Consider the following 12,366-nt stretch of genomic DNA (forward strand, 5'->3'; position numbering starts at 1 on the left):
TGACAAACCTTTGGGAGGTTTCTCAAATAGATATGATGGCCTCCCGCCTCAGCAAAAAACTTCGGAGATATTGCTCAAGGTCAAGAAACCCACAAGCCCTGGTAAATCCGTGGGTGTTCCAGTCGGTGTACGTGTTTCCTCCACTTCCTCTAATTCCAAAAGTTCTTCAACTTATAAAAAGAACAAAGGTTCTGGCAATCCTCATTGCTCCAGACTGGCCAAGGAGGGCTTGGTACGTGGATCTGCTGGATCTTCTCCTCTTTGAGAGGATCTTCTACTGCAGGGGCCGTTCGCTTATCAAGACTTAACGCAGCTACGTTTGACGGCATGGAGGTTGAACGCCAGATATTAGCTCGGAAGGGCATTCCGAACAAGGTTATTCCTACCCTGATACAGGTTAGGAAAGGAGTAACGTCTAAACATTAGCATCGCATTTGGAAAAACTATGTATCTTGGTGTGAATCCAAGAAGTTTCCTATGGTGGAGTTTCAACTGGGATGGTTTCTCCTCTTCCTGCAAGCAAGTGTGGATATGGTCCTGAGGTTGGGATCCGTAAAGGTCTAGATTTCGGCCCTATCCATTTTCTTCCAGAAACAATTGGCTTCCCTCCCTGAAGTTCAGACTTTCTTGAAAGGAGTTCTGCACATCCAGCCTCCCTTTGTGCCACCTACGGCGCCCTGGGATCTTAACGTGGTGTTACAGTTCCTCCAATCGGATTGGTTCGAACCTCTACCGGAGGTTGAGGTCAAGTTTCTCACGTGGAAGGCTGTCACTTTGTTGGCCTTAGCTTCTGCTAGACGTGTGTCGGAGTTGGGGGCTTTGTCTTGTAAGAGCCCCTACTTGATCTTCCATGAAGATAGAACTGAGCTCCGGACACGTCAGCAGTTCCTTCCAAAGGTTGTGTCGGCATTTCATAACAACCAACCTATTGTGGTGCCAGTTGCTACTGAGTCCTCAATTTCATCAAAGTTCTTGGCTGTTGTAAGGGTTTTGAAAATCTATGTGAAGAGGACTGCTCGTCACAGAAAATCGGACTCTAATTGTCCTGTATGATCCCAAGAAACTTGGGTGTCTTACTTCTAAGCAGACTCTCTCGCTGGATCAGGTTCACTATCCAGCATGCGTATTCTACGGCAGGATTGCCGTGGCCTGCATCTGTTAAGGCCCACTCTACTTGTAAGGTGGGTTCTTCCTGGGTGGCTGCCCGGGGTGTCTCGGCTTTGCAGCTTTGCCGAGAGGCTACTTGGTCAGGGTTGAACACGTTTGCAAAGTTTACAAGTTCGATACTTTGGCCTCTGAGGACCTGAAGTTTGGTCAATCAGTTCTGCAGGAGGCTCCGTGCTCTCCCTCCCGTTCTGGGAGCTTTGGTACATCCCCATGGTAGTAATGTGGACCCCAGCATCCTCTAGGACATAAGAGAAAATAGGATTTTAATTATCTACCGGTAAATCCTTTTCTCGTAGTCTGTAGAGGATGCTGGGCGCCCGCCCAGCGCTTCGTGATCCTGCAGTGGTTGCTTAGTTCAGTACTGCTTAGCTCTTGGTTAAGTACTGTTTTGTTACTTGTTAAGTAATCTTGTTCAGCCGTTGCTGAGTTTTCAAGCTGGTTAGCTTGGTTTGCCTTGTATGTGTGAGCTGGTGTGAATATCGCCACTATATGTGTAAAATCCTTCTGTCAAAGTTGTCTGTCTCCTCGGGCACAGTTTCTAGACTGAGTCTGGTAGGAGGGTCATAGAGGGAGGAGCCAGCCCACACTCTCAAACTCTTAAAGTGTCAGTGGCTCCTAGTGGACCCGTTTATACCCCATGGTACTGGTACTAATGTGGACCCCAGCATCCTCTACGGACTACGAGAAAAGGATTTACTGGTAGGTAATGAAAATCCTATTTTTTAAGGGATTTTGAAGTTTGAATCAAATTGATTTCAGTCGATTTTTAGGATGAATCCCAAGTCGAACTTTTGTACATATACCCTTTGGTTCAGCTGCACCATTTGCAGTTTTGCATCATATGGTCCATGGTAAATCTGTAAATCCAGCAATGGAAAATTTCTGTTGTGCCCCTCTTCTCTTGATGCCACGTGCTTATTTTGTTTAATGGTTAATCCAGCCTTGGTCCAGGTCAGAGAGGCAGTAACTAATGCATATTTTTTGGGATTGCAGAGTGGTCTCCTGCTGTTGGTCTCATGCAGTTTTTCTCACTGTCAGTGACATCGCTCAAATATACTATTCTGACCACCCAATTGAAGTTTAATTGATAGATATATCCTGGACAAGGAGGGTGGTCTCCCAAGCGTGAAGGAGTCAAGTTCAGATAACCAGTGAGCTGATTTGTGTAACTTAATCTGTGGCTGCGGGTTTCAATGCTCCGGTTGCTGTAATAGGGATGTGCTTACCCTTCTCTCACAGTCCGAGATAAGGTTCTGCCACGTGGAATTGTTTATCAGTTTGATAATAAAACCATTCTAATGCTTTTGTGGCTGTGACCTCTTTTTCTAAATCTAATGGTAAACTGAAATCATAATTTTACAGACCATTAAGAAATATTTTAGGAAATTGGTCTGTAGGAATCTCATACCTGGGTTAGCCATGTGATTTGAGATGAGGAAACTTAGTGAGTTTTTGATAAGAGGATCTTTGATAAGCATCCATTCTGATTCTAGCGGTCCATCTTCCTAAACAGTCAGTTCCAAAAACTAGATCTCCAAAGAGCTTGCAGCATAGTTCAGTTTAGTATTAACAGTATTGTTATTACAGTGTACTGATATTTGTTATAAATGACCTCTCAACAATACCAGTGCATCATCAGTATAGAGTAGTCAGTGGGAGACATGCCTACTAAAAGTACGCATACACCATTTACACCAGATTTAGACTCTCTTCTCGCCATCCTACTGTAGGTTCAGAGATTGTTAAATCAGCGCACACACAATATGGCCAGCGCATACGAACGGAATATAATGGTGTGTAGCAAAAACAAAACAATTGAGTTGTAATACATATTCAGTTACAGTTACCGCTATAACTCATTCAATTGATTTTAGGTACAGTATATAAGGATTTTATTTTACCAGAAAATAACCGTATGCAGGAGATAAAAATAAAAAGTTAAAATGTAAACAGTTTGTCGTACAAAAATTAATAAGCAGTTTCAAGATATTTTTATTATTTAATTTTTATTAGTATCTACACAGTGTATAATATATATTACATATATATACACACTGGGAGAATTTATTCAGTTGACAGAGTAAATGCCCCCTTGTGTGTGTTGGACCATTGGACCCTTATAATACAAATAGAAGGAATGACAATACTTCTCCTGCATCTAGTTTATTCATATTCTATTGGAATAATCGCTGCATATTTTATTTCATTATCTTTTAGGAATTTCATACATCCTGTTTGAGACCCGTATTGGCTGTTTGGAGAAGAACATTCCACCTGAAACAAAAAAGTTTATTGATTCCATAGGTGCCATGCTGAAGTATTCTGTTTTTGTCAGCATTTTGCCTGCATGGACCAATAATATACTACCCTACTATAACCTCTACATTAAATACTGGGACAACATCTTTGCATTTGGTAAGTCTGAGTATGTAAAATGTATAAATATGATGCTGGTCGGCTCTGGAAAGAGGTACTAAGGCCTTGTAGGCTACGTTTTTATACATTTAGTACAGCTTTAGGATAATGTCTTAGAACTGCACAAGCTCTTCGTATAGCCTTGCTCGTGGCCTTTAATAACTTAGGGGCATATTTATCTCAATCAGCATTTTCTTTTATTTAGCAACTTCTATTAAAGTTTTCAAAGCAGAGGAAGTGGGAGGGGTTGGCGAGAAGCACAAAAGGAAAGAGGGCTAGGGGTTGAAGGGATGTTATATGTGCACATCAAGACATGACTCAATCAAGGTATCTCATCACAAAAAATATAAGAGTAGTAATACAAACAAAATAATTTTATGTTCGACATTAGCAATAGGCTTCAAAAATCTCAGAATTCCAACAACAAGAGGACCCATAGTGCCCAGAGAGCGATCTATTATCTAAGAATAAGACCAAGTCTGATAGGCAAAGGCTGATGTTTATTAATTGTTAACCAAGAGGACCAGGTGGAGGAGAAGACACTTGAGATAACTTCCATTTAGTAAGTGAACCAGATCTCTTCTCTGATGGGGGTCAGCTAAGGAGGTAGAGGAGATTGTTTGTTTTTATTTATTTATTTTTAGCATTGTATTTGTATACACAAACCACACATATTAAGGTCCGTACACACTTACGATAAAATGAGCGACGTCGCTCATTTTCCCCCTCCTTGAGCGACGTCGCTCATTTTATCGTCGGGTGTGTATGCCGCAAGCGACGACCGATGCGCGACCCCGCGGGTCGGCAACGATCGTCGCTGTCGGTAGGGCATTGTCAAAGTCGAAAAATATTGCAGTACACACATCACGTACAAATTACATACAGATGGCCTGCTGCGCGTGTACTTGTTCTGCCGTACGTGCACATATCCGCAATTTGCGTACGGTCGCTCCTGCGGTCCTGCGCGTGGTGTGGGTATTTACGGCAGAGTTTGTGAACACGTGGAGGGCCATCAGAACACATTACATATTTAATCCAAATATTGCACAGTGTACACATAGTCCCCTTGCACCACATCAGAAAATGATAGCTGTTTAAATGGTAACAGAACAAAGGGATTCACCTTTACAGGATAGGAGGGGACAGAACAAGGTTACAAGGTGGTGTTTGGTATCCAGCTGTAGGGTATTTTAAGGGAAACATTCCGGTGTTGGTTTGAGGAAGATTGCATGTTCCTGTGGATAGTTATGTGCAGGAGCAGAATATAGATATAAACTGTATTTACTGTACATTATGTATGCGGCGGGAATCCAGAGGAGACCACCCACAACAGTAGTGAAAATAGACATCGCCCACCTATTCAAACAGACCTATGACCTCTCCTGTACTGTAAATGACCATCCCTGTGTCCAATGGACAAAGAGATTACAGTATCCATTGTGTTATGTTTTGGATGAAGTGAATAAAGAGAGCCTGCAGCAGGCTTGGTCACAGAAGGCTCACAACGCTATCTATCAGATGGCGGAGGACCGGACCGGGTAGCGCAAGCGAATCCACTCACGTATGTATATTGACTGTAGCCATTTACTCTGTTGTATTGTAGTGCATAATTTGTATTGTTAACCCCCTTTCAGAAATATTACTCTGTGGTGTCGGAAACCAGTGATTAATTACAAATCGGTGTTGTGTCCTCTTTTCCCTGCTAAGGTTTAAAGTGTAATAGCATCACACTGCATTGCTGCATAAGGTTTAAAGTGTAATAGCATCACACTGCATTGCTGCATAAGGTTTATAGTGTAATAGCATCACACTGCATTGCTGCATAAGGTTTAAAGTGTAATAGCATCACACTGCATTGCTGCATAAGGTTTAAAGTGTAATATCATTGCATTGCATTACTGCGAAGGTTTAAAGTGTATCTAAGTGTGTGTAAGGTATAGCTTTCATTCCTGCATATCCTTTTTAATAACAAATATATACATCAATGAGCTTTGAAACTCGGATAATGTGTGGGTGTATTGTTTTCTCTTAAGGGATACAGCGTTTGCGATGTACAGCGCACTTTTATCGTATATGGTAATAAGATGTGCCTGGCGTCTGCAATATATATTAGAGCGGGCATTTTAAATATTTGTGAGAAATCTAAAAATGGCATTCATAGAATGCATGAAGGATGTGGACTGTCGTCCACAACCTTCATGCAGGGCTGGCGGGGGCGTGACGTCACTGAGCGATATGAGCGGTCATATCGCTCAGTGTGTATAGTCGGCCGCCGACCGGCCGGCCCGGGAGGGGAAAACATTAGACGATGTCGCTCACAAAGCGACATCGTCTAATGTGTATGGACCTTTACACTTGCACATTTCTTTTCAACTTTATTAATAATAATTTTAATATACCAAGTAAAATCTTTTCCACACCTTCACGATTATTACATCATACAGCAGTTTTTTATAAACATTACTTTATACACGTATGGACACATCAACAATAATATTAAGTGTTTAGAAAATAAACATACAGTTATATGAACATCTGAGACCCATTAAAGTAACTGGTCAAAATATGAATATGCAGTAGGGACTCATTAAAGTATTTGATCCAAATATAAATATGTAGTAGAGATACAAATAAATGAAACCTTTTTTTTATAATAAACCAATTGATATAGGTATTTTTTTCATATTTGTATTATTTATTCCTTCACTTATTTTTATTTCATGGAAATACACATACTATATCATCGTGAAGCCATTTGGCTCTGTGCAATACAATATGAGAGGTAACGCTGGGAATATATCTTTAATTATACATGTAACAGACATAAGGTTCTCTTTACACACCGGTGTAATCAAATTCAACGGACCTTGGTGCCTAGTTAAATTTGAACAACCCCGCTATACAAGCGGATTGGCAGCGGACGGAATATATTGACTCTCCAGTCTGTGCTTCCGGCAGGGCCGGCCCTAACCAATATGATGCCCTAGGCAAGATTTTGGCTGGTGCCCCGAGCACCACCACTGGTTGCACCTCTTTCACAGCACCATCACCCCTCACCTATAGCAGTCCTTATTTTGGTGTTTGTACCCCCTATATTTTAAATAGGAACAGTTCGCACATTTGGCGCACAGCCCAAAAAGGGTGTGTTTTTGCTGGCAAGGGGCATGGCCACACAATAGTAACCCCAATTCCAATTACGCCACACAGTACTGCAACTTTATTCACATTTGATCATGCGATAGTGTCCATAATTCATATTACATCCCACAGTAGTATTACTTTACCTTATAAACATTACTCCTCACAGTAGAGCCCCTTATTCACATAACATCACATTGAATTGCTCCTTATTCACATTACACCACACCCTATTGCTCTTTATTCATATTAGATGACACAGTAGTGCCCTTTCTATACGCAACACCACATAGTAGAGCACCCTATACACATAATGCCACACATTAGTAATGCATTTATACACATAATTCCACACAGTAATGCCCCTTACACATTATTAATGTCCTTATAAAAATAATGTGCCTTACACATTATGACAACCTTTATTAATGCCCTTTTACTCATAATGTCCCTTACATATATGCCACACATTATTAATACCCTTATACACATAATGACACACAGTGCCCCCTACACAATTGCTGCACATTATTAGTGCCCCTATACACGTAATGACACACATACAGTAGTACCCTGTTACACATATGCCACACATTATTAATGCCCTTATACACATAATGACACACATAGTGCCCCTTACACATGTGTTGCACATTATTAATGCATTTTTACATGACACACATAATGCTCCTTACACATATTCCGAACACTACTGCACAACCAACCCACTCACATGCACACAGCACTCACACTTCCACTAACACTGTGACCTCTGCCTCTGCTTGGATACAGATGTGTCCTCATAAATCTTGCCTCAATGCTAACGTCGGGCACCTTTTTTTATGAAAATGCATCTTATTTGCATTGCTATGTGGCTAGGATGCACAAGCAGATTCTGCTGATTAAAATGATATGCAGCATGCCTATATACTGTGTGAGACTGTGGCTGTATCTGCATATGAAATGCTATACAGAATATAGGCATGCCGCATATCATTTTAATCAGCAGAAGCTGCAGATGCCCCTAGGCATATCAAATGCCCTAGGCAATTGCCTAGTTTGCCTATAGCTATGGCCGGCTCTGGCTTCCGGTTACTTTGACAAAGCTTTATGCGAAACGTATGTAGGAGCTACTGGGCGTCCTGTGTGTCTGTTCCTCATATGTAATCTATGTATATAAATGTATCTGTGCTCACTTCCTAAATAATGATAGAGTCAATGTATTTTCTCTAACGTCCTAGAGGATGCTGGGGACTCCGTAAGGACCATGGGGGAGAGACGGGCTCCGCAGGAGACATGGGCACTTTAAGAAAGAATTTAGTTCCTGCTGTGCACTGGCTCCTCCTTCTCTGCCCCTCCTCCAGACCTCAGTTTTGATTCTGTGCCCAGAGGAGCTGGGTGCTTTTCAGTGAGCTCTCCTGAGTTTGCTGATAGAAAGTTTTTTTTGTTAGGTTTTTTATTTTCAGGGAGCTCTGCTGGCAACAGACTCCCTGCATCGTGGGACTGAGGGGAGAGAAGCAGCCCTACTCTCTGAAGCTAGGTCCTGCTTCTTAGGCTACTGGACACCATTAGCTCCAGAGGGATCGGTACGCAGGATCTCACCCTCTCCGTCCGTCCCAGAGCCGCGCCGCCGTCCCCCTCGCAGAGCCGGAAGACTGAAGCCGGGTGAGTATGAGAAGCAAGAAGACTTCACAGGCGGCAGAAGACTTCGTGATCTTCACTGGAGGTAACGCACAGCACTGCAGCTGTGCGCCATTGCTCCACACACCTACACATACTCCGGTCACTGTTAGGGTGCAGGGCGCAGGGGGGGGGGCGCCCTGGGCAGCATTTGGGACCTCATTCTGGCAAATGAACACATATATACAGCTGGGCACTGTATATATGTAGTAGCCCCCGCCAAAGAAATAAAATTTAAGCGGGACAGAAGCCTGCCGCCGAGGGGGCGGGGCTTCTCCCTCAGCACTCACCAGCGCCATTTTTTCTCCACAGCACACTGAGAGGAAGCTCCCAAGGCTCTCCCCTGCTGATACACGGTAGAAGAGGGTTGAAAAGAGAGGGGGGGGCACATAATTAGGCGCAAAAAAGTATATAAACAGCAGCTACTGGATTAACATTAAGTTACTGTGTTATTCCTGGGTTATATAGCGCTGGGGTGTGTGCTGGCATACTCTCTCTCTGTCTCTCCAAAGGGCCTCGTGGGGGAACTGTCTTCAGAAAGGACATTCCCTGTGTGTGTGGTGTGTCGGTACGCTTGTGTCGACATGTCTGATGTGGAAGGTATGTGGGAGAGGAGTGGGAGCAAATGAATGTGGTGTCTCCGCCGACGGCGCCGACACCTGATTGGATGGATATGTGGAAGGTTTTAAATGATAATGTAAATTCCTTGCATAAAAGATTAGACAAGGCTGATGCATTGGGACAGGCAGGGTCTCAACCCTTGCCTGATCCTATGTCGCAGGGACCGTCGGGGTCTCATAAGCGCCCACTATCCCAAATTGTTGACACAGATACCGACATGGATTCTGACTCCAGTGTCGATTACGATGATGCAAAGTTACAGCCAAAGTTGGCTAAATCACTCCAATATATGATTATAGCAATTAAGGAAGTTTTGCACATCACAGAGGAAACCCCTGTCCCTGACACAAGGGTTTATATGTATAAGGAAAGAAACCTGAGGTAACTTTTCCACCCTCACACGAACTGAATGAGTTATGTGAAAAAGCTTGGGAATCTCCAGATAAAAAACTGCAGATTTCCAAAAGGATTCTTATGGCGTATCCTTTCCCGCCAACGGACAGGTTACGATGGGAATCCTCCCCTAGGGTGGACAAAGCTTTAACACGCTTATCCAAAAAGGTAGCCCTGCCGTCCCAGGATACGGCTACCCTCAAGGATGCTGCTGATCGCAAACAGGAGGGTACCCTGAAGTCCATTTATACACATTCAGGTACCTTGCTCAGACCGGCAATCGCGTCGGCCTGGGTGTGTAGTGCAGTAGTGGCATGGACTGATACCTTTATCAGAGGAGTTTGATACCCTAGATAGGGATACTGTTTTATTGACCCTGGGGCATATTAAAGACGCTGTCCTTTATATGAGAGATGCTCAAAGAAACATTAGTCTGCTGGGTTCTAGAATAAACGCTATGTCGATTTCTGCCAGAAGGGTCCTGTGGACTCGGCAATGGATAGGTGATGCCGACTCTAAACGACATATGGAGGTTTTACCTTACAGGGGTGGGGAATTGTTCGGTGATGGTCTCTCGGTCCTGGTCTCCACAGCTACGGCTGGAAAGTTACATTTTTTGCCTTATTTTCCCTCACAGCCTAAGAGAGCACCGCATGATCAAATGCAGTCCTTTCGTTCACAAAGAAACCAGAAAGTCCGAGGTGCGTCCTTTCTTGCCAGAGGGAGGGGCAGAGGAAAGAAGCTGCACAATACAGCTAGTTCCCAGGAACAGAAGTCCTCCCCGGCCTCTGCAAAATCCACCGCATGACGCTGGGGCTCCACTGGCGGAGTCGGGGCCAGTGGGGGCGCGTCTTCGGAATTTCAGCCACATGTGGGTTCACTCCCAGGTGGATCCCTGGCCACTAGAAATTGTGTCTCAGGGTTACAAGCTGGAATTCGAAGAGGTGCCTCCTCGCCGGTTTTTTAAATCTGCCCTACCGTCTTCCCCCCCTAGAAAGGGAGATAGTGTTAAATGCAAAACAAAAATTGTATCTTCAGCAGGTGGTGGTCGAGGTTCCCCTCCTTCAACAGGGAAGGGGTCATTATTCGACCATGTTTGTGGTTCCGAAACCGGACGGTTCGGTCAGACCCATATTGAATTTAAAATCTCTGTACCTATACTTGAAGAGGTTCAAGTTCAAGATGGAATCGCTAAGAGCGGTCATCACCAGCCTGGAAGGGGGGGATTTTATTATGTCACTGGACATAAAGGATGCGTACCTTCATGTCCCCATTTATACACCTCATCAGGCGTACCTAAGATTTGCGGTACAGGACTGTTATTACCAATTTCAGACGTTGCCGTTTGGTCTCTCAACGGCTCCGAGGATTTTCACCAAGGTAATGGCGGAAATGATGGTGCTCCTGCGCAAGCAGGGTGTCACAATTATCCCGTACTTGGACGATCTCCTCATAAAAGCGAGATCAAGAGAGCAGTTGCTGAACAGCGTATCTCTTTCACTGAAAGTGTTACAACAACACGGCTGGATTCTCAATATCCCAAAGTCGCAGTTGGTTCCTACGACTCGTCTGCCTTTCTTGGGCATGATTCTGGACACGACCCAGAAAAGGGTTTATCTTCCGATAGAAAAAGCCCAGGAACTTATGACTCTGGTCAGGAACCTTTTGAAATCAAGACAGGTGTCCGTGCATCATTGCACTCGAATCCTGGGAAAGATGGTGGCCTCATACGAGGCCATTCCCTTTGGCAAGTTCCATGCGAGGACTTTCCAATGGGATCTGTTGGACAAGTGGTCCGGATCACATCTACAGATGCATCGGTTGATCACCCTGTCCCCCAGGGCCAGGGTGTCGCTCCTGTGGTGGCTGCAGAGTGCTCACCTTCTCGATGGCCGCAGATTCGGCATTCAGGATTGGATCCTGGTGACCACGGACGCAAGCCTCCGAGGTTGGGGAGCAGTCACACAGGGAAGAAATTTCCAGGGTCTTTGGTCAAGTCAAGAGACTTGTCTGCACATCAGCATCCTGGAACTAAGGGCCATATACAACGCCCTACGTCAAGCGGAGGCCTTACTTCGCGACCAACCAGTTCTGATCCAGTCAGACAACATCACCGCAGTGGCTCATGTAAACCGCCAAGGCGGCACAAGGAGCAGAGCGGCAATGGCGGAAGCTACCAGGATTCTTCGCTGGGCGGAGAATCATGTAAGCGCACTGTCAGCAGTGTTCATTCCGGGAGTGGACAACTGGGAAGCAGACTTCCTCAGCAGACACGACCTACACCCGGGAGAGTGGGGACTTCATCCAGAAGTCTTCGCACAGATTGTGAGTCGGTGGGAACTGCCACAGATAGACATGATGGCGTCCCGCCTCAACAACAGAGGTATTGCGCCAGGTCCAGAGACCCTCAGGCAGTAGCGGTAAATGCCCTTGTGACACTGTGGGTCTTCCGGTCCGTCTATGTATTTCCTCCTCTTCCTCTCATACCCAAGGTGTTGAGAATAGTAAGAAGAAAAGGAGTGAGAACAATCCTCGTTGTTCCAGATTGGCCACGACGGACCTGGTTTCCAGATCTGCAGGAAATGATCACGGAAGATCCGTGGCCTCTTCCTCTAAGGCAGGGCCTCTTGCAACAGGGACCCTGTCTGTTCCAAGACTTACCGCGGCTACGTTTGACGGCATGGCGGTTGAACGCCGGATCCTAGCGGAAAAAGGTATTCCGGTTGAGGTTATCCCTACGCTGATAAAGGCTAGGAAGGAAGTAACAGCAAAACATTATCACCGTATATGGCGAAGATATGTTTCTTGGTGTGAGGCCAGGGATGCTCCTAAGGAAGAATTCCATCTGGGCCGTTTCCTTCACTTCCTACAAACTGGAGTGGATTTGGGCCTTAAATTAGGCTCCATTAAGGTCCAGATTTCGGCCCTATCCATTTTCTTTCAAAAAGAATT

The 12,366-nt window shown here is 44.7% G+C and overlaps 1 protein-coding gene across 1 annotated transcript in view; it reads left to right on the forward strand.

The window, feature by feature from the left end:
• The window catches only part of LOC134944946 (sterol 26-hydroxylase, mitochondrial-like), a 184,593-nt gene that overhangs the window by 83,735 nt on the left and 88,492 nt on the right, over positions 1 to 12,366 (forward strand). Inside the window, exon 4 of the mRNA XM_063933893.1 lies at positions 3,385 to 3,582. Coding sequence (XP_063789963.1) covers positions 3,385 to 3,582 — 198 coding nt within the window. The remainder of the gene's footprint in view (positions 1 to 3,384; positions 3,583 to 12,366) is intronic.

This window comes from Pseudophryne corroboree, chromosome 7, assembly GCF_028390025.1.
Source record: "Pseudophryne corroboree isolate aPseCor3 chromosome 7, aPseCor3.hap2, whole genome shotgun sequence".
Classification (NCBI taxonomy): Eukaryota; Metazoa; Chordata; class Amphibia; order Anura; family Myobatrachidae; genus Pseudophryne; species Pseudophryne corroboree.